We start from the raw sequence: 21,726 nt of genomic DNA on the forward strand, positions 1-21,726 counted from the left end.
ATTGGTAGACTTAGAAACTATAATATTAAATAAGGTCACCCAGCTCGGGGAAAAAACTTCATGGATCCCAGGCAAAACAGATAACAAGCAAATGTACACGCGGCACATTATAGCCTGTAGGAAGGAGGACAGTATAAACACATGTACACACGGGTACAATGTAGCCTGTAGGAAGGAGAACAGTATAAACACATGTACACACAGATACAGTGTAGCCTGAAGGAAGGAGAACAGTATAAACACATGTACACACGGGTACAGTGTAGCATGTAGGAAGGAGAACAGTATAAACACATGTACACATGGATACACTATAGCCTGTAGAAAAGGAGAACAGTATAAACACATGTACACATGGGTACAGTGTAGCATGTAGAAAGGAGAACAGTATAAACACATGCACACACGGGTACAGTGTAGCCTGTAGGAAGGAGAACACTATAAACACATGCACACACGGGTACAGTGTAGCCTGTAGGAAGGAGAACAGTATAAACACATGCACACACGGGTACAGTTTGCCTGTAGGAAGGAGAACAGTATAAGCACATGCATACACGGGTACAGTTTGCCTGTAGAAAGGGGAACAACAAAGGGTCACTGTTAGGTAATGAGAAAGAACTGAATGCAGATAATAAAAAGTTTATAAAGGTAATTCTTCTAGTTTTAACTTCGTTGTGGATTTTTCAGGTGGTGGATAAGTGCATAAGAGTGTATTTGGTAGTAAAAAGTGTAAAGTCCATGGGAAGTTGACTGTGACGGCACACACCTTGGGAGGCAGAGACAGGTGGATCTCCATTCATTTGAGGCCATCTTGGTTGACATAATGAGTTCCAGGCCAACCAGGGCTACAGTGAAACCCTGTCACAGAACACAAAAATCAAAAAATAAAGCAAGCAAAGAAAAAGCAAATCAATATGGAGCCCAACAGGATCAGAATGGATGTTCTAACTTACAAAAGTTCACTGAGGCGTGTACATGTTGAGTCTGGCTAGTTTCACTGTGTGCTGTTTTTCTTTTATTTATTTGCAGGTTCTTTTAAATACAGTTTTAATTGTGAAAAAGAAATTCTTAAGTACCCACTCTTTGCATAAGAGAGAAAATTCAACTGCCTTGCTCTGTGTCTCTATTTTCCTATGGAAAGGTCTTTTTTGTTTGTCATATACGCTGTGAAAGTGAAAAGGATCGTATATGTGGACATACTCCTTCTTACCATTCTTAAAAAGGTTCTTCAGGTTTCCAAATCTTTTAGAGATGTGGTACACACTAAATGATTCTTTGTTAAGCATTATTTCTCAAAGTACCGGTAAGTGGTTGCCACCAAATCCTTCATTAATAATCCCTTCCTTTTCCAGAAGGACTTGCCAACACCCATAAAGTATTCACTGGGAGAATTAAAGTCATATAAAAATAATTGGTGTTTGCTTCCTTCGAGGCATACATTTAAATGCTTTACTCTGCTCCTCTGTTCCTTGGCTGCCTCTATGTTTAGCAACACTAGGTCAGCAGACTTCCTCTTCAAGGTTCATCTGCTGGCCAGTTCAGTTTCCCATGAGAAAGCAAGCTCACCGCTGTTTTCACTCGTCTCAATGCTTCCTCCAGCCATTCCGTAGGCTCGTCTGGGCTTGTGTTTCCCAGTCATAAGAGCGCTGATGGTAAAATAGAAGCTGACCAGTGCAATTGCACCCCACTGATGACCGCCACCGCTGCCCCCACCACCACCGCCACTGCCACCATCATCATCCTCGTCGCCCTTTTAAAATTCCTGCTGTGATCTCGGGAAGAGCGGTTGTTTGACAGTAGAATATTAGTAATTTCCTCTTAAAAGGAATATGATTTATTTTGAATACTTTGTTGATAATTTTTTCCATTGGCCACCAGGTCTGGCTGTCAGCATTCCACCACTGGTCTACATGGCTCACCAACTTTTGCCTGTGTGGATCTCAGAAAGTCACATATAATCCTCTCTGGCCTCACGGCCTCATGGCTTGCTGTTTAATGTGCAGCTGGCTAGAACAGAAATGACTGACATCAGCTGGGGCTAGTGCCGAAAATAATGGCTAACACTTGTTGGTGGGCTTCTGCTGTACTGAACACTATGATAAATTCATTACAAGTCTTAATTTAACCATCATCTCAGAAAGGAAATGCTGTGTATTCCGTATGAAAAAGGCTACACATAGTGGTTAACAACTGTCATCCCAGCTCTGGGGAAGCTGAAGCTGGAGGATCAAGTGTTCAAGGCTAGCCTGAGATACATATTAAAACCCTGAATCAAAGCACATGTACATACCTATGTGCAAACATGCATGCATACATATGTGCACACATGCATACATATGTAATAGGCATATATAGACCCATGTATATATGTACACATGTGCATGCAGAATACATGCACGTGTATTATGTAATGCATATATATATGAATGTGTGTATATAATGCATTGTGCATATTTATGTATATACTTATATACAGGAAAGCAAGGCCCATGTTCACAGCATAGCCTCACTAGACATCATGCCTTCTTTGAGAATGTCTCTTGCTACAGTTGATGGTCTAGCTTTCCATCCTGTGTATATCTATCTCCCTGTTCTACAAAACATGCCATTGTTTAATGGGCATTCAGATCACTAGGTAGTGCAGTTGCCTTGGAATGAGTCCTGGCTGTTTGTTCTGTTCCTTCACTGTGTGTGGACACACAGTGATGCATGTTCTTCTCCGGAGAGCCCTCTTGGCTCTCCACTTTACCTGCTTCTAAGTCCGGGCCCCAGCTGAATTCTTAATTACATATACATCTCCTTGACTCTGCCATTATTATGAAAAAATAGAGTCTGATTAAGATTCTGGCTTTTCATTGGGTTGTGGAAAGAAGGTTAAGATGAAGAATGGTTGCTAGGATCCCCTTCTGCAGGAGGAAGGCGTGAAGGACATTAGCCCTTGTTCTGTGTGGTGTCCGGGCATGGTGAGGTTCTGTGCATCTCCCTGGGTTTTCAGAAATGAGGATTACAGAACCGTTGGCTTCTGCTCTCTCACAACTGCGCTACAACGTGCGCTTGCGCGTGCAGGCTCTGAAGAGAGGGCGGGGAAGTGCTCTAAATGGAAATGTCTTGTAGTTATGCCTCCTTCCACTGTACATTGAATTTCCTTAAGATTTCAAAATGAAATGGATATCACACTTTTTCCATCTTGAACAAAAAATACTCAACATGTCAGTACAGAAAGACACAGTAAAAAAAAGCTCTTGCATGCCGTGGCAGAGTGCTCCGGCCACTGGTCGGCTGGCAAAGGATGTGGACATTAGCTTTCTCCTCTCCCCCATCTTCCACAGTGACTGGGCATTTCTTTTGTAATTGCATCTGGACATTCTCACAGCCTTGCTAACACGTGTGAAAACATTGTGATTGGAGATGTTAACGAAATAGTGAGGAGCGTTTTAAAGTTTCCATGTTTATGTTCTTACTGGGTGTGTGTCTCTGTAAGTGCTGCAGGTTAAGAACTTAATGTGTTAGAAAAACAGATGTAATGCACACAAATTCGAGAGCTCTCGTTTCCTCGGGCCAGCAGAACTCCAAGGCCCCGAGTGATGAGTTTATGGTCCCTTCTCGCTGTGTCAGGGCTATGCCTAGCCTGGCTTCCCCCCTGAATTTCATGGATCAGAATTGATTAACAATATATAGAGGCTGTCAACCATGCCCCTACGTACAGCAGGGCATGTAATGTACCAGTACAGTGTAGAGATAATTTTGCCAACAATTAATCGGGGGAATTCACTTTATGAAGCCCTGTTTACAGACTGACATCTGGAGAAATTCTTAGCCTGGATCCCTTCCAATCTATAGGATTTATGGACTGTGCTTGCTTTTTTTTGTAAATAAGCCTTCTTATTTTTTTTCTTTTTGGTACACTGTGTTTACACAATCATCAATGGATGGAAATAGCTGTGTTCCTGCAATTGCTTAACGCTTTCCATCAAGTAGGCCTGTCTTCTAACCAGTGGTCCAGCTACCCCACTCGGGCACCTAATGCTATTAAAGCGGTGGAAATCTCTGAATGCCAGGAGCACCCTGCGCTCTGAAATCCAGACGCTGGCTGGAGCCCTTATACCCTGAGGGGCTGAGTGTTCAGCCTTTATAGGGGTTTTAAAACTTGTTGAGACACATGCTAGACCTCTTAAAATGCAGTAGGCTCCCTTTTACTCACACACTGGTCTCTGCTGGGAGGTGTGAAGTGGAAATATTTTTGAGCTTTGGATACACGCATAGTCTTGACTGTGTTTTAAGTTCTCACTGTGTGGGGGGATCAAAGTTGGTTATTAAGCAACGGAATGGGGCTGCGTGCATTCCACAGGCTTTATATTGGGCACGCTCACCAGTGACCTTCACGTGCCTCTCTGTGGCTTACCATGATCCTCTCCATTGCTGATGGCTGGGCGATTTCTAGTGTGATCGGTGAGGTCTCTACAATTACAGGAGAAAGCAAAGTTGTAGAATAAGTTCACAGGGAGCAGAGAAGGAAACTATGTCGTGGAAGTGGAAACCCAGGACTGTACAGAAAGACATTCTGTTTCTGCCGTGTTGAGTTTTCAAGCTGTACAGTGGTGCCAAGTTAATGTTTCCACATTATACGTAGTAGTCGGCCCAAGGAGAATGGAGACGAGAGACTGGCCTCTGTCCTCCAGTTACAGCATCGCTCCTAACATGGTAGGACATGGCTGCACTCCTAGTACCTATGAGACTGAGGCAGGAGGATTGGGAGTTTGAGGCTAGTCTGGATAACATAGTGAGATCCTATCTCAAAAATAAAAAGCAGAAGGAGCAGGAACCATGTTATATGATAGTAACTGACTAAGCATGTGTGGTAGACAGGAATATATTCATCCTCACTCATGTCTGTCTACCATACATGCTTAGTTTGTTCTCTTTAAAAAAATTAAAGTGAGGAGAAGAAAGGAATAATCAGTGTGACATTACATGACCATCGGCTGTAGTTGATCTCCTATGGCGATGACTCCCTAGTGACTGGCAGGTCAGGCTGCATGCAGACCTGGACACAGGGAATCACACCTGCTTTGGAAGAGGTGGCTTAGATCAGGATATTGCAAGATTTTCTTGTGTACCCCATAACTTCACACCGTTGAAATACTTTTGTTTCTTTGTGAAATTTTCCATTTAATATTTTTAGATTGTGGTTGAGCCTATACAACTGAAACAATTTAATGTGTACCCATGGACATAGTCACTACTGTCCATGAGGCACATGTGTACTTGTAGAGGGGAGAGCAAGATGGGGAGAGGAAAAGGGAGGGAAATGGGAGGAGGAGTAAGTGAGGGAAGGGGATTCAATTTCTGACGTGAGTGGCTGTACAGAGAGTCCCTGGGGCACTTCATATTCAAGGGTGTAGTTTTCAGAAAGATACCCATTCACCATGCCTCACATGAATTAGAAAACTTTGAAGTAGAGTTTGAATGTTGACCCCCAAAATGAACCTCAACTTGCTTCATAAGTGACTCTTGGAGAACAGTGTGTCTGGGGTGTATCTTCCGGGTTTCTGCTATTTTAACTTTTGGTGGTGATTCGGGCAGGTAGAGAGCAGGGCCTGTGGCCATTTGAGAGTCTCTGTGATTAGCTACTTGCCTGATACTTCTCAAACACACGATAAGGAAGGAATGATTCTCCCCTCACGTTATGATCCAGAAATCTGTAAATATCTTCCAGGAACAAGTTGCGCTCTTTTCACTTTCCTGTATTGTTATTAGGACCCACAAATGCAGGTGAATTCAGTCCTGGAAAAGAGGTGTCCTTTTGAAAGTTCTGATGTCACCGGCCACCCTCTCTGAGCATCTTTCTTGGTGTTTATTAAGTGAAGTTGCTTAAACTTCAAACCAAAGCTCTCTGACTCCTCGAAAGTATCATGAGGAAAATTAATAAACAGGTTGAAAGTGCCACGTGCTGAAGAGAATGCTAGCTAGGTGTGGCCGCCGGGAGTGCTCTCTCTCAGTCTCCCGCAACTGCTGCCTATTCCAGGCCCCGCAGGTCTGCCACAGTGATGAGCGCCTTCCCATGCACCTTCAGCATTGCGCTCTGCCTCGTCCCCTTCTGTGGCCTCTCCCTTCACTGCCTATGTGGTTTTAAGAGCGGATGAAATACTCAGAGGCCATATTGATATAGTGAGTTTATGAATGAGCTCCCTCTTAGTATTTCCACTGGCTCCTTGTAAGAAGAACACTAGACCAGCCCCAGCACAAAGGCAGATAGGCTGGGCCATCAGGATTCACTGGAGGGGGAATCAGGTGCTAGAAGTAGGTGGATGAAGGAGAAAGACAGACAGCAGGTTGGCCATGAGTACCATGAAGGAGCCAGTTGCCTGGGTTACCATACAACAATAAAGCTGACCCATAGACCTCAAAACATCAGGGCCACCGAAACAAGGAGAGCCTGGAAGACTGTCACAACTAAAGGGAGCCAAGAAGACAGACCACCAAAGCCATTGGTATTTTGGGAATTATCCTGTAGGAAAACGTGGACATCATACATATAGAAATGACGGAAATCTTTAAAAAGCATAGACCTTTGTCAATGACAATACCCCAGCATTATCTCACTAATGTAAAACCATATTACACTAACGAAAAATGTGGGGGAATCACAAAAGATGTATGGGAGCTCTGGACAACCCCTCAATCCTTCTATACAGTTCAAACTTGAAAAAAAAAAGCAAGTTCGTTAAAAGAGCAGAAGTTTGCGGCTGTGTAAACAAAAGCATTTTTTGCAGAAGAGCAATGATTCTTCGAAACTGCTGTGGTAACTAGGAGGTGTGCTCCTGGTGATCCTGTAAGATATGGCATCTGGCAGTGTCCTAAGTGCCTCCAGCAGTTCTGGGAATTAAGGCATGCCGAGCATGCTTCCATTAGCCTTGTTAGGTAGGTCAGGAATGGCAAACTATTGCCTGGGGGCCAACCCTGGGCCATCACCTGCTTTCGTAAATAAAGCTCTGTTGGAACACAGCCAGCACACCATCACATGTACACATGGAACTTGGCTGCTTTGCCACAACAGTGGCAGCAGAGCCCAGGCAGTCTGTAGAGGCCAAATAGTGTTTGCTCTCTGGCCTAGCTTCTGGTTTAGGCTGAGTGCAAAGTAAAAGTGAGGGAGGCTAGTTGGGTCACCAAGATGCACTGAGGTGTTAGGAGGCGATGCATCAGGAAGAAGCGAGAGAGGTGGCTGGTGGGGCTTGAGTCAGGAGGGCCTCCAGCTGCCTGGATCCTGAAGCTTGCAGAGACTATCCTATTTTCCCCGGAACTGTATCTTAGCTGCAGATTCTGTCAGGCCGTGTGAGATCCACCTTTCCAGCCCCCTTTCTAGGTACTTTATCTTGGCTTCTAATCCTATTATTTTGTTGTTCTAGTTGTCCTGAAAGTAAGTCACCAGAAATAAATACACTATCTCTATGCTACACCGCCAAGCTCCATATCTGCAGTTATTGTGTTTGTTTCTTAAAATTGACCTTGATGATTGTATTGCCTGTTGACACTAAGTTCCTGTTTATAAATACTGAAACACACACACACACACACACACACACACACACAGTTGGCCATGATGAAGTCTTTGTATCATGGAAGTGAGCAGACAGAGACCTTGGCTTCTGCCTGCCCCAGCCCATGCCAGCTATCCTACTCTCCTTGCATTCTGAAATTGGTTTCCAGGGTTCTAGATGGTCTCCATGTTTGCTTCTTCCCAACCTTCTGCCTTAACCTTTAAACGCTGTCAACTGTGTAAGAGCACCCAGCACAGAAAGCCTGAGCTAGGTTTGTTGCTGCCCTGCCCCCACCATGTAATTCTCTTGTCGATGACAGGTGCTCTTGGTAAGAAAGCGGTCCGTCCGTCTTAGTTTGCTTTTGAAGGTAGAAACAAATTTGAAAATCAACTGGAATTCCAGCAAAAATCCTAGTGTTCCTTTATAATGCTTGGGTAATTCCTAGTCATTGAGAATTTTGCTGAAACATTCTCTTTAATGTTCTGAGTAGAAGAGGGTTTTTACATGCATTTATTCAAGTATGACCAGTTTACAAAAAGTGTAAGTGATCAGATACAGAATTTGATGGACAGTTCAGCATGAATAGGACTTGTTTTTCCAACATCATGGATGCAATTTCTAACTCATAAAGTTTTTTTTCTGAATTATTTTATGCTGGTTGCTTACAACTCATAATGCATGTGTCATTTTTGAAATTTATACATACATATATATATATATATAAATATATATATATATAAGTTTAGGTTTCTAGACTGGATCAGAAATTCTTTAAAGCAAATAGCTTAATTGTAATAGAACTCTATAATGTAATGGCTACTTAAAACATTATTCTATTCTGAAAACATATCCAGAGTTCTCCCTTCACATGCCAGAGTTCCTCGGTGATAGTTCTTTTGTTAAAGTCCTTTTGCTAAAGATCCCAGTAGAAAGTAGAAGTGGCTCTCCCATAGCCACGGAAGGAGCAGCGGAAGCAAAACTTGGATGTCTGCTGCATTGGTGGGGAGAGATTTTCTCAACACTGTGGCAACTTGGAAGTATTATCTATGTGAAAAGGTGTGGATGAAATGGGAGAAGCCTGTGTTGTTGCCAAAGCAAACTAGTTGCTGGCTGTTGGGGTCTTAGATAACTGAGATTCTGGTGTGTTCTGGAGTTCTCTTATTAATAACCTCAATCCTAAACATCCCATGAATTATGGTAGACCATGTCTTATAGATGTCACTGTTTACAGTGTGGCCAGACTCTATCTTCTGTTACCTGAAACTGAGAAAAATATTGTTGAAAATACATATAGCAGTTGACAAGGGACTTTGCAAATACCGGCTCTCATTCCCAAGAATAAGAGTTGGCATTCTTTTTCCTTTCATTTTTTGGTAATTCTTTTTACACATTTCAAGTTCTGTTTTTTTTTTTTTTAAGTATTTAAGCCAGAAGTGGTAGCTTAATCCCAGAGTTTGAGAGGCAGAGACAGATCTCTGAGTTCAAGGCCAGCCTGGCCTACAAAGCAAGTTCCAGGACAGCAAGGACTACGTGGAGAAAATATGTCCTGAAAAACAAAACAAAGCAAAAAAGCATTTTAAAGTATTGGTTTTGAGAGGAAACTGGAAAAGCAAGTGAGTCTGAGAAGTGCTGCTGTGTCAGAGCCAGGCTGCAGGCTCTAGAGATCTGTGTGACCTCTGGCAAATGCCGTCATCTCTCAGTTTCCCCTAATAAATTAAGATTTTCCAATAGGGTTGACAGTCTACGATGATGTCAGGGCAGAATGCAAGAAATGTCGAAACCATCCCTTCTTAAAGAGCAGAATTTAGGAATTCAATCTTAGTTATTATTGCCTGTCTGCTCCATCCACCCCACTCAGAGTCTTGCACACAGGGTTTAGAATTAAGGGACTGTCTGCTCAGCCTATAGCAGAGTCCAACCCCAGGCCTCTTGGTGGCAGAGGCTGACATTCTTGCTGCTCAGTCTTCCCAGTGTCCCATACCCTATTCTCTATGCCATGGGACCCAGCCTTGGGTTGTCATTGCTTCTAGGCCAGTCATAACTGTGTCTTACCTGCTGATCTTTATCCTTCCCTGGCCCTGAGTACAGCTCTCAGATCCGTCACTTCATTGAGCCTGGGTATAGAAAACCAGGGCCAAAAGGCAAATACACATGGCTTACAGTATGTGGAGGGTCCATCCTGATAAGTCTGTGAAACGGGCTTTGAATTTGTGTCTTATGAAAATGTCATAAAGAGACCATGCATTTAAGCTACCTGACCTCCCAAGACTCATAGCTCAGTCATGTGGTCCATTAGAGTCCCCCAAGATGATGTGGTTGGTTGGAGTCCGAAGCTCACTGCCTCTGACTGGCATCAAGGCAGGATGATGCTGTGTTCCCTAATCTGGACAGAGCACAAAACTCAAACTTCTAAGTTGGGCTGGAGAGATGGCTCAGCAAGTGAAGGCAGTTGTTGCCAAGCCTGGCAGCATAGATTCAATCCTTGGGAGAGGAGAGGACCAACTTGTGTGATTTGTGCCCTGACTTTCACGTGCTACACGTCCTGACACACACTGCACCCACCACACACACATAGTACATAGGTTTGCTTTGGATTGGATTTTTTTGGGAGGGGGGGTTGTTTGTTTTTCAAGATGGGTTTCTCTGTGTATCTTTGGCTGCCCTGGAACTCGCTCTGTAGACCAGGCTAGCCTTGAACTCACAGAGACCCTCCCCATCTCTGCCTCCCAAACTCTGGGATTAGAGGCCTGCACCATCCCCTCCTGGTTTAGGTTCGTAATTTTTAAAATCTATATCCAGTTTCTGCCGAATATTCATTGGTTTCACACCATCGTAAATTGCTGTATCTTCATTTCTAAACTCTCCTGGTTCAGCTCCATTCCTCATTTCCTTGAGTCAAGAAAGCAGCAAGTCGCCCTGGGGGAAGAGATGATGGGAGAGGCACGGCCGGATTCCAGATTCCTACTGCTGTAGGCACACTGGAAAGTGAGGGCAGGGGCCTTTTCAGCAGGCTGTTGGATGCTGGGGTGAGCTAGCATGTTGCAGAGGCACAGCACAGTGCCCAATGCCCAGGACTGTTGCGTTCCCATCCTCCTTCAGCTCCTTGCCTGGTTCAGGTCAGGAATCCCCAGTTCCCGCTGAATCTGCCAGTTTGTTGGCTCCTGTCACACGGGCTGTTTGTGTTTGCATGATTCCATCCAGCTGTGGGTTTTCTTCCCTTTGGCCTTTTATGGGATGGGCTCTGAGCCAAGGGTACTTCATCTGGCGTCCATGGGACCCGGGCTTCACTTCCATGGATGAGCTTCAGAGGCTTTGTTAGTTTGGAAGTTTTATGTTTTATTTCTCTGTTTTTATTGCTTACTTTTAATATCTTAACAAATATATACATCATCTCCTAGCAAAATTCTCACCAAATATAATCATCTATCTTTAGCAGATTTGAGTTTAAATTTGGTATGGGTTGGTCTGGGATCCTGAGTTTTTAACCAGCTCCCAGGTGTTCCTTCTGGTGCTGCTAGGATGGTCTCACTGAGAGCAGTGGCACCAGGAGGGCCTCTGACTTTCTGTGTTTACCTTCTTTGGCCCATTAGCTTTACTGAGCCTGCCCTTTTCCTATAGCAAGTTATCTGGTCGTCAGAACCGGCCACCCCATACTGGAATTGTTATCACGAAAGGTGTTTCCATGCCCCAGCAGCCGGATCTCTCTCTTGACCTCTGCATGTCCTTCTCCATTAGCCATGGATGAGCAGTTGCATACCAAGGTGATTGCCATCCCTTTTAGCAGTCAACCATGGAGCCCCTTATTCTAACAGATGAGTGGCCAGTCTGACTTCAGAATTCCATCTTGAAGACTTGGTATTTATAATTACCAGTATCAGTTTTTAATAAAATGGGACTCAAGTAAAGAAGGTTGGACTCAACACTTGGATAAGCCATCTGGCTACATGGAGGTACAAATGACCTGTATTGTAGAGCTTGTGACTGGTCAGTCCCTACCATGTATCTAGTCAGGAAATGGAAGTTCTGAGGGACCAAGGGGAGATATACATAGTCACTGCCCATTACAGCCTCGGGAGGGTAGAGCCCTGGATACAGAAGAAATTGTGTTGGTTGTTGTTTGTCTGTAGCCACTGATTTTCCCTTTTGTGCCCATGTGACAAAGAGCTAGAGCTAGGATACTCTTTAAGTCCTCATATGTAATCTTGCCTCATAGTGAGTCAGCCAGAAACCAGGTGGATAGTAATTCATCCATGGGAGCTTTCTCCTCCTGTGCACACAGTAGATACTGCACCGTTTCCTGTCTTCGGAGGAGATGGCTCTGCCACACTCCTAGAGTTTGCTTGTATGTAAAGATAGCTTCATGACTGTATATCGTTCCTGATCCCTTTCTCTCCCTATCTTGTCTGTCCCAGGGATAGAACAATGATTTACGAGTCTACAGTGGAAACTGACCTTCTGCCTCTCTGTGTGGGGACAGTGTTTCTTCCACAGAGAGTAAGCAAACCCCTTCAGTCTGTTCTTCCCTGTCATTGGTCTGGGTAATGCTTCCAAGGCCTGCTCACCATTGCCACCTGCCTTGTCTTTCTCCATCTCAGTTAGAGGGGGGTGAACAGGGGAACACAGAGGCTGTTCCATAGATTTCTTCAAATGTCCGAGTCCCGCACACCCGTGTGACCTTGGTGATTCACTGAATCTCATGAGACCTCCATTTTCCTATCCTGAAAATGAGAATAACCTCTACTCATGGTAGTGGAGCACCAGGATGAACTGAGATCATGGATAGGGAGCTTTAAGTGCCCAGAAAAGTACACAATAACAGTTGCTGTCATGAGGCACTGTAGAAGGAACTAGAACTGAGCCTGGTTCTCCATACAGGTAGGGTCTTGCTATTTGCAGACAGAGCTGGGCCAGCTCAGCCCCACCTCCCAATGGATATCCCCGTGCTCCCAGGGAGCCTCTCATTTTATGAACTTGGAAACCTTTCTCTCCAGTTTCCCTCACCCATTTATTTCTCAGTGAAGATGTGGGGGTGTGGGTGGCAAGGTGCATTTTCCGTCAGAACTGGACTTTGCCTCTGCCCCCCTTCTAAAGTGATGCAAAGGTAAGCTGTTCACACTGTCTTTTCTCGAAATGTCATGCGTGTCATAAAACTTCTCACACATAAAACCAAACTTAAGTATCAAGGCTTTGGACTCAGTGTGTGAGAGGACTCGGGAAAAAGAAATCACACTTCATTAAGAAGAAGAAAGGCTTTGGAAAAAAATCTGTACAATATGCAGTGTGCTAACTCACTTCCAGGAAGCAATGGCAAAATAGACCACGTTTCTGACAGCGTCAGGAAGCTCACACATGGATTTGAGGTTCCCATACAAGATTTTGATGGTTACAGTGAAGCGGTATATACCCAGGCTTTGAAAAACAGTTCATCTTTAAATCTCTTTTGTGTTGGAATGTTCCACAGGGCAGTTCCCTGACTTTTCTGTCGCATTCTGAAATGGGGTTGTTTGTCCTATAAGGTGCAGGATTCAGAGAGAAAATCAAGTCTAGAGAAGCCCCCCCCCCCAAAAAAAAAGTCATAGAGCACCAATAGCCTTCCTCCGCACAGGAGGGCGTGCTCTTTCTTTCTTGGTGTGTATTCTGTGCATCTCATCATTTCTGATGGTCTGTATCTCCTGCAGAGGGGTTGTTATGCTGCGGGTATTGTATTTGATATAGGTTTTCCCTTTCTGACCAGACAAGGAAGTTTGAAGGATAATGCTGTTGTCATTGCTGCCAAGCTCCAATCACATGACCATGCATTCCCAGCACTTTGAATAAAACAAGGTTTAAGATAGTGTTTTTGGTTCTCTCTTGACGATCTCTGTCATGTCTCTCATTGTTGTGTGTAGTATGCTTCTAAGTGTGGTCACTGTGGGAAGGCAGGTTTCTTCAGCAATTGCTCACGATGCTGTTTACGTTTTTCACACAGGTGGCTGCACTCCAATCCCAGAGTCAGACCTCGACGAAAGATCGCTAGAAGAGTCTGCAGAGCTGTTTACCAACCACAAGCACCTCATCGCAGAGACCCCTGTGCCTGGTGAGTCTCTCTGGTCTGCTTCTGACATATTGAAGTGTTTTGAAAAACGACTTGTTTTCTAACGTCTTCATCTTGGTGCGGGTGGCTGGGCAGTTTTTCCATTTCTGTCAGTATTCAAACCTACGCTCTTTGTCTTCTTCCCAGAAGTTGCAGCCCTCCAGGGAGTTTTGGAATAGTCGGAGTCAAGCTAACTAGATGGAAGGAAGACTCCCTTTCTGAGGCTGACCCTGTATGGACCTTGTGCTTCTACCCTGGTGCTGTGCCAAGCTTACCCCTGGAGGTGACTGCGTGGAGATGGGGTCGGAGCTTTTGTGTGTGCTAGGAGGGCTTGGACTATCACAGACCGGTCATCCAAAAGACAAGATTTGTCTTTCTTCCCAGGAAAACTGTTGCTGCCTTTAGTCATGAGTGCTGATAGACAGAGGGTCTAGCAAGATGGCAGAGTTTGGGGACAGGCTTTAAAATGCAGGGATCCAGATGGAAAGTAATCTGATAGCCCATTTTTTCACAGAATTCTTATGTAGTAAATGTATCAAGTTTAATAAAGCATCTAATTGTCAAACAATAACTTGGACATAATTTTTAACAAAGGTTATGCATATGGTTTCTCTGTATTCTTTTAGAGACTGAAAAGTTTGCTACTCCCCAGTAAGACTTGGGTGTGCTTATTTAATAAGTAGAAGGAGAGATGTCACTCCATTTGCTCTATTGAGCTAGCGTGGATAGGGTGACTTCCTGGTGGGCCCAAACGCACTTTAAGGAAGCCGGTACACTAACATCCTCTTTTAATGACCCTCTGAGTGATGCCTTCCACAAATCCAGGGGATATAGAGAGCCACACCTTACTATTATTAAAGTAGAATGATTATATATATATATATATATATATATATATATATATATATATATATATATATATATGAATTACAAGGCTTTTACTTACTTTGGGTTTTGCCTAAGTAGGATTCAGATGTAATACTGATTAGTTAAACATGCCCATGTTAGTTTCAGGATACCTCCCAATCAAATCTCAGAGGGAAGTGGCTTATAGTTTTTTTTTTCTTAATATGTGAAGCATCAAAAATGCAAAAGATGCCTTCTCTGTTATTTACAGTATCCTTTTGTAGGAGACAGAACAGAAAATGTAACAGCCTTAACTGTATGGCACACAAGGGGGGTAGCTTCTAGCTTGTGGTTTCATCTAGCATAGGTACTGGTCAAAGATGTCGTTCATGGTCTGTGTGTGTCACAGCACTCTCCTGTCTTTTCTGATAACATCTCACCACATAAACCAAGCTGCCTTTAAACTCACAATCTGTCTCGTCAACCCCTATGTACGTGTTTCTAATTGGCATTCTTGAGCGCGGTCTTCATCTTTACTTTCTCCGTTCATTTGCCTTTACCCATCTTTCTTTCCCTTCATCCATCTCCCACTTTCCAGCACCTACTTCCTGTTCTGGCATTTGTGGAAGTAGGGAGGACTGGGTTTTGTTTTGGATCTGGATTCATGAGATGGCATTTTTCACTTTGTAAGTCTGGAACTCACTGTGTAGCTCCAGGCTGTTCTTGAACTTTCTATCATCAGTAGAGGATATAGCTCAGTATGTTCAGTCCTGGGGACTGTGAGCTCCCATCCACGGTGTGGTAGTTTGAATGTAATTAGCCCCCATAAGCCCATAGGGAGTGACACTATTAGGAGGTGTGGCCTTGTTGAAGTAGGTGTTGTCTTATGGAGGAAGTCTATCACTGTGGGGGTGGACTTTGAGGTCTCCTATACTCAAGCTATGCCTGGTTCAGCTCATTTCCTATTGCCTGAGGGTCGAAGAGGCAGAGTTCTCAGCTCCTCCTCCAGCACCATGTCTGGCTGCATGCCATCATATCCCACCGTGATGATAATGGACTGAACCTATGAGTTGTAAGCCACCCAATGAAATGTTTTCTTTTATAAGAATCACTGTGGTTGTGGTGTCTCTTCACAGCAGTAGATACCCTAACAAGACCCATGTGTTCTTGGTCAGATTTATAGGACCCGGAATGTCCTCCTAAGGAGAGGACCTTCCATCCAGTCAGAAAGTGATTGTTTCCCTGAATATTCGTGCCGTTATTGCACAAATAATGCATAGCGAATCTTTCATTATCGCAGCTCCCATGGTACACCTGGGTAGGACTGATGATATTGATTTTGCTCCCTGTTTCCTTCTCATTGGTTTCTGCCCTGGTTCACACTGTTCCTCTCTATCACCTCCTTTGGGGTCAGTTTGTTCTTGTTTTCCTTGTCTTGGAGTCCTTGTCAGGTTGTTTATTTTAGATTTCTCTGGATTTTTAAATAGAGACACTGAGAACTATAAACTTTCTTAGGACTTTTTTTTATCCCATAGATCTGGACATGTTGTGTCTTCATTATCAATTAATTCCAGGGTATTTTTTTAAACTTCCTTCTTGATTTCTGCAGTGACCCATTCATCCCTCGATAGCATGTTGTTTAATGTCCATGAGTTTGTGTCGTTTCTTTCCCCCGAGTTGATTTCTAGCTTTATTTCATTATGGTTGGATGGAATACAGGTGGCTCTTGAAATTTTCCTTTTTTTCTGAGACTTGTTATGTTTCCTGATATGTGATCTATCCTAGAGAAGGTAACTTGAGATCCTGAGAACATTGTGTGCCTCTGATGTTTGGGTAAAATGTTCTATAGCTGTCTATAAGGTTTATTTTATTTAATTCCAATTTATTTTCAAGTATTTTTTTGTACAGGTTATCTGTCTCATGGTGAGAATTGTGCATTGAGGTCACCCACTATGACTCTGTTGAGTGGTGTCTTTTACAAACTTGGATGAGCCAATACTTGGCACATATATATTTAGAACTGTAATGTCCTCTAAAATGGGGTGATCACCTAATCAGTATTAAATAACCCTCTTATTTCCATGTGCTTGGAATACATTTTTCTGTCCTTTCACTCCAAAATAGTGTTTAGTCTTGGCCTTGGGGAGTAAGATGTGTTTCTTGGAGGCAGTGATACGCAAGATTCAGTTTTCTAATCCACTCTGATATTCTGTATTTTTTGGTAGGGAGATTAAGATCAATGATATTTGAAATTCTTATTGAAAGATAAGTATTGCTGTCTATCATTCGTTTGGTCTGTAGTATTTGGGAATGTCTTAGTCTTCTTTTGGTTAATGTGTCATAGCATCTATAGTTCTCCCACTGTAGTCCTCTGAGTGTGTTTGTCTTTCTCTTCAGACTGAGCTATCCACTGCTATCCACTGTAGGGCTGGCTTGGGAGTCATGCATTCTCTTAAGCTGTTTTTGTCGTGGGAAGTTTTTCTTCCATCTTCAATTATGACAGATAGTTTTGCTAGGAATATTAGACAGGGTTAGTATGTGTGCTCTTCAAGAGTTTGAAAGATATGAGTCCAAGCCTTTCTTGTTTTGTGACAAGGATTGAAAAGTCAACAGTTATTATAATGGGTCTGGCTTTGTTTTTGTTTTTTTTGAGACAGGGTTTCTCTGTAGTTTTGGAGCCTCATATTTTCTCTTCCACTTTATTCATTCTATTGATAAGACTTTCCATTGAAATATTTGTTTAACTCAGATTTTTCATTTCCCTCATCCTGTTGGTTTGAATTTTCTTTAGTATTTCTATTATTCCTTTATTAAATTCTATTTTCATATCATGGATTGACTTCCTCTTATTCAAATGTCTGTAGTCTTCTGGAAAAACATTGGTGCCTTCTTGAGTTGACTTTTACCATATTTGTAATAATTATTTTAAATTATATATCTAGAATTTGATTCCATCACTTTGATCAGGATCATTCATTATGGAGTTGATAATTTTTGGAGGAAATAACTTGTCTCGGTTTTCATGTTACTTACGATTTTGTACTAGGATCTGCCCATCTGGGGAGCTAGGTGAGATTTGCTGTTGCCTTTGCATTTTAATTCATATTGCTTTTTTACTTTCAGTGACTGTATTTTCAGTGCTCAGGAGAAACTAGGATGTATTCCAGGTTTGGTAGCATTTCTCTCTGCTAAAGTGGTGATCTAAGTGCCGGGCTTGATTGCCAGTCTGCTGCACTGGCTGAGCACAGTCTGCAGCAGCAGGCACTCTCTGGCAGGTAAACCATTTTGATAATGGAGTAGCAGGTGGCTGCAAGACAGGCACTTGTTAAATACCAGTAAGTTTAGGGGGTCAGGAGGCTCCACTGGTCCTGTGCATGTTAATGTGTTAGCATAAGTGTAGTGGAAAGATGCGGTAAGCAATCACAGTAATACTGGCAATGAGTGTTAGCAATTAGATAGGAAGTCAGGGAGTGGGGCATACATAGGAGTGGGAGTCATTGAGCAAAGTGAAAAGGATAGGATGGATAAATGGGAGGTTTTGTTAACAGTAGACTTTAATAAAATAGAACCCAGATCTACCACTAGGCTTTGGGAGATGGAACAGTGACCGAAATTGATACAGGGAAAGAGGGATGAGGAAAGATGGAGGTGGAGAGAGGATAGTGCGGGCTGCTACGGTGCCTGCATCTCAGTTCTTTGTACCGGAGACAGCTCTAAGGGGTGGGGAGCAGAGCTGTGTGGAGACAAAGAGTAGTGGAATCACTGGCAGATAAAGAATCAGTGTGGGCAGAGGAGAGCTGGATGTGAATCTAAGAGAAAGTGATCGTCGTCCTGAATACTGCTCACCTCCCCTTGGTTGGTCTGCTGTGTTGTCTCCTTGGTTATGGTCTGGACTGTAGCACAAATAATGAAAACCCAGAGACAGATACTGGGGTTCAGATCAGAAAGGGAAACCATTCAAACCACTGGAGAGCTCTTACCTCTAAGAAATCCTCAGACTGAGAGAGAACGAGTCCCTGTCTCGCCCTGCCTTATAGTCCTCTCTTGTACAGGGATTAAAGATGTCAGCCACCACCACCAGGGTCTGTTTCTGCATTGATCTTGTGTAGCCCAGAGTGGTCTTGAACTCAGAGATCCATCTTCCTCTGTCTCCCAAATTCTAGGGTTAAAGGTGTGTAACACCACTGCCTGGCCTCTAGTGGCTCAGTTTAACCTTCTGGTCTTCGGGTAAGCTTTATTTATAAAACATAATAAAATGTCACTATTCTGTCCTTCTTTTGTGGGCACCCTGCTACCTCATGTTTGTTTGCTTGACTCTGTTGTCCTGTATGCTGTGGATGGCTGAGGCAAGTTCTGCCTAGCCTCCCTCCCTGCATTCCCATGGAGTTATGAGCAGCTGGTGGCCATGCTGGGTCCAAAGCCCTGTGTAGACTCATGTTTAGCTCCCAAAGGTTTGCCTTTCCAACTGTGGGGTGCTGATGGTGGTCCCAGCACCAAATGCGGGGGAGGAGCACTTCTGTGAGATCTCACTGCTGCTGATTTTGTGGGTTTCCTGGCAGGGATCTGTCGTCATCCCAGGGTACCCAGGGAGAAACACCTCAGTGGCAGTGGTGACAGAAGGAAGTCCTGTCCATTTGGACGAGGGTTAGAGGGACATAAGAAGAAAGCAGGCTTCCTGCGATAGCAACTTCTTCCCAGAGGCTGTTACAAGGAGAAACAGCAGGAAGGCATGACGGTGTCTACACAGGACCAGGAAGGAAAAGGGGAGGATCCAGAAGCCCTGCAAAACAGCCAAGGTGCAGTCCACTTAGCAGACTCCTAACCCACAGTCCCTCCCATCTAAAAGGGCTAAAATTGTCACTTTCCTGCTCCTTAAAGCTCTATCTTCTGCCATTCCTGGATGGCCAATTCAGTTCTTTGTCTCCCTCAAGAAATGACCTCAGAAATCCCATAGACAAACACCGTTACACAGTGGTAGAGAAAGTTTCTGGGTCCAGCTCTAGTAGAGGTTTGGTGCATGCTGGTTCCTGGAGTGAAGAAGCCATAGATGGGGTGACAAGATATTCCTGTTCCTTTCATTCTCAAACTGTTGCCGGCCATTCTCAAATGAACCAAACAGAATCCTATGGAGTCTCACACAGTCCATTTTGATCGTTCCTCCCTCTCCCAGCTCTCCTCAGGTCCACTCTTCCCTCCTTACCTCACCCAATTCCCTTCTCTTCTAAAAACAACATTAAGAACCATTGAGTTTTATTTGTTTTGCCCAAGGGCTCCTGGATATGGAGTCTGCTCTGGAGTTTGGTTGACCTATCAGGGATCAAATTCTTAAAGAAAACAGACTTTTCCTCCCCCAGAAACTAGCAGATGCCCACAGCTCCCCGGCCAGTGGTGAGATTCTGTGCCTATCTCCCTGACTGTGTTGGGAGTTGTGTCTGGCTTGAGCTTTCGTAGGCTTGTGGATGCTGTCACAAGCACTGTGAGTTTATATGTGCCTGTTGCCATCTGGAAACCCTGTTTCTTTAAATCATCCATCACCTCTGGCTCTTAAATTCTTTTCACCTCTTTTCTGCACAGATCTCCAAGCCTTGGGGAGAGTGTTGTGATACAGATGTTGCACTTGAGGCTGGGCCTTACCCAGTCTTCTCTGCACACTTATCAATTACATGTCTCCACATGTATTGCCCTCTGTTGCAAGAGGAAGCTTCTCCGATGAGGACTGAGAGACGAACTGATCTGCTAGTGTCAGGAAGTCCCAGAGAATCATTTCAACACTATGTCCACTTAGGAGAATAGTAGGAGTAGGTTTCCCTAGGGCCTTCAACAACTCTAACCACAGGTTCTTTTAGGTGGGAGGTTCTTTCTTTCTTCCTTCCTTCCTTTCTTTCTTTCTTTTTTCTTTCTTTCCCTTCCTACCTTCCTTCCTTCCTTCCTTCCTTCCTTCCTTCCTTCCTTTTTTTCTTTCTTTGATTTTCGAGACAGGGTTTCTCTGTAGTTTTTGGAGCCTGTCCGGGAACTAGCTCTTGTAGACCAGGCTGGCCTCAAATTCACAGAGATCTGCCTGCCTCTGCCTCACAAGTGCTGGGATTAAAGGCGTGCGCCACTACCGCCCAGCTAACCACAGGTTCTTGGCCCCACTAACAAACACTGCCAGGTATTCTGTTTCATGGAGTGGACCTTACATTTGTGCCACGATTGCACTGGTGGGCATACCTTTTCAGCCCAGTGGTTATTGGAGATCATGGGGTTCAGAGCTGGGTGGGATTGACGATTAGTTTTCCCTTCCAGTAGTGTGCATAGCCCCTACAGCACCTTGAAAGCCCGCGACTAGGGCTAAAGCTTCCGGGTGAGTACCAGACTGCTTTGTCCATGTTCTGTCTCAGGCACATGCTATCTTCAGCGGTGGGGTCTCAGCATCTCGTTCTGAAAGAGTAACCAAGGTTGCTGCAAATAGACATTATTTGTTGGGGAAGGGATTTATGGGATCCTAGTGGCCAACAGCGTGAAAAGCAGTAATACATTCCTAATACTGGGGCTTTCCTTTGCCAGCATGTGGTGTCTACTTGGGTTCTTGTCCTCCCGTTATAGGGTAACTCCATTTAAACTCTTTATATCTGTATATACGTATATTTCAGAAGCTTCTACCAGGAAAATTTTAAAAAAAGCTTCTCAACTCTTGTTAAAGACAACTTTTTGTGATAATCACATGTTATACTGAGATTTTTTACATTGAGAAGTACATTTTAAAAGCTATAATAAAGAATTAAATGTTTGTGGAAATCAATATCTTAAGCCTATTAACACAATTATTACATGTTACAGCTTGGATCGTAAATGTCCCCCCCCCCCAAGGCCCATTCATGTTTCTAAATCCTGTGATACTATTTATTGGAAGGGGGTGGAGCCTTGAAGAGGTGGAGCCTGGACAGAAGAAGTTGGCCATTCAGTCCAGGCCCTTGAAAGAAACACCAGTCCCTTAGCCAGTAGTTCTCAACATACGGGGAGGGGGGATTTGAATGACCCTTTCACAGGGGTCACCTAAGACCGTCAAAACCCACCAATATCTACATTAAGATTCAGAACGGTAGCAAAATTATAGTTATGAAATAGCAACAAAAACAACTTTATAATTGGGGGTCCCACAACATGAGGAACTGTATTAAAGAGTCACAGCGTTAGGATGGTTGAGAGCCACTGCCATAGCCCCATTGTCTCCCCCATCCTGTGAGTGGTTTCCTCTGCCAGGCTCCTGCCCAGATGCACTGCCTG

General features: G+C 43.8%; 1 protein-coding gene across 4 annotated transcripts in view; it reads left to right on the plus strand.

Moving 5' to 3' along the window:
* Window positions 1-14,269, plus strand: part of Bbs9 (Bardet-Biedl syndrome 9) — a 424,274-nt gene extending 410,005 nt beyond the window's left edge. For all 4 annotated transcript variants that reach the window (XM_038322510.2, XM_038322513.2, XM_038322511.2 and 1 more), the window contains 2 exons: window positions 13,510-13,617; window positions 13,762-14,269. In XM_038322510.2, coding sequence (XP_038178438.1) covers window positions 13,510-13,617; window positions 13,762-13,793 — 140 coding nt within the window. In that variant the 3' untranslated portion in view covers window positions 13,794-14,269. The remainder of the gene's footprint in view (window positions 1-13,509; window positions 13,618-13,761) is intronic.
* The last annotated feature ends 7,457 nt before the right edge of the window (window positions 14,270-21,726 follow it).

This window comes from Arvicola amphibius, chromosome 3 (assembly GCF_903992535.2).
Source record: "Arvicola amphibius chromosome 3, mArvAmp1.2, whole genome shotgun sequence".
NCBI classification, from domain to species: Eukaryota; Metazoa; Chordata; class Mammalia; order Rodentia; family Cricetidae; genus Arvicola; species Arvicola amphibius.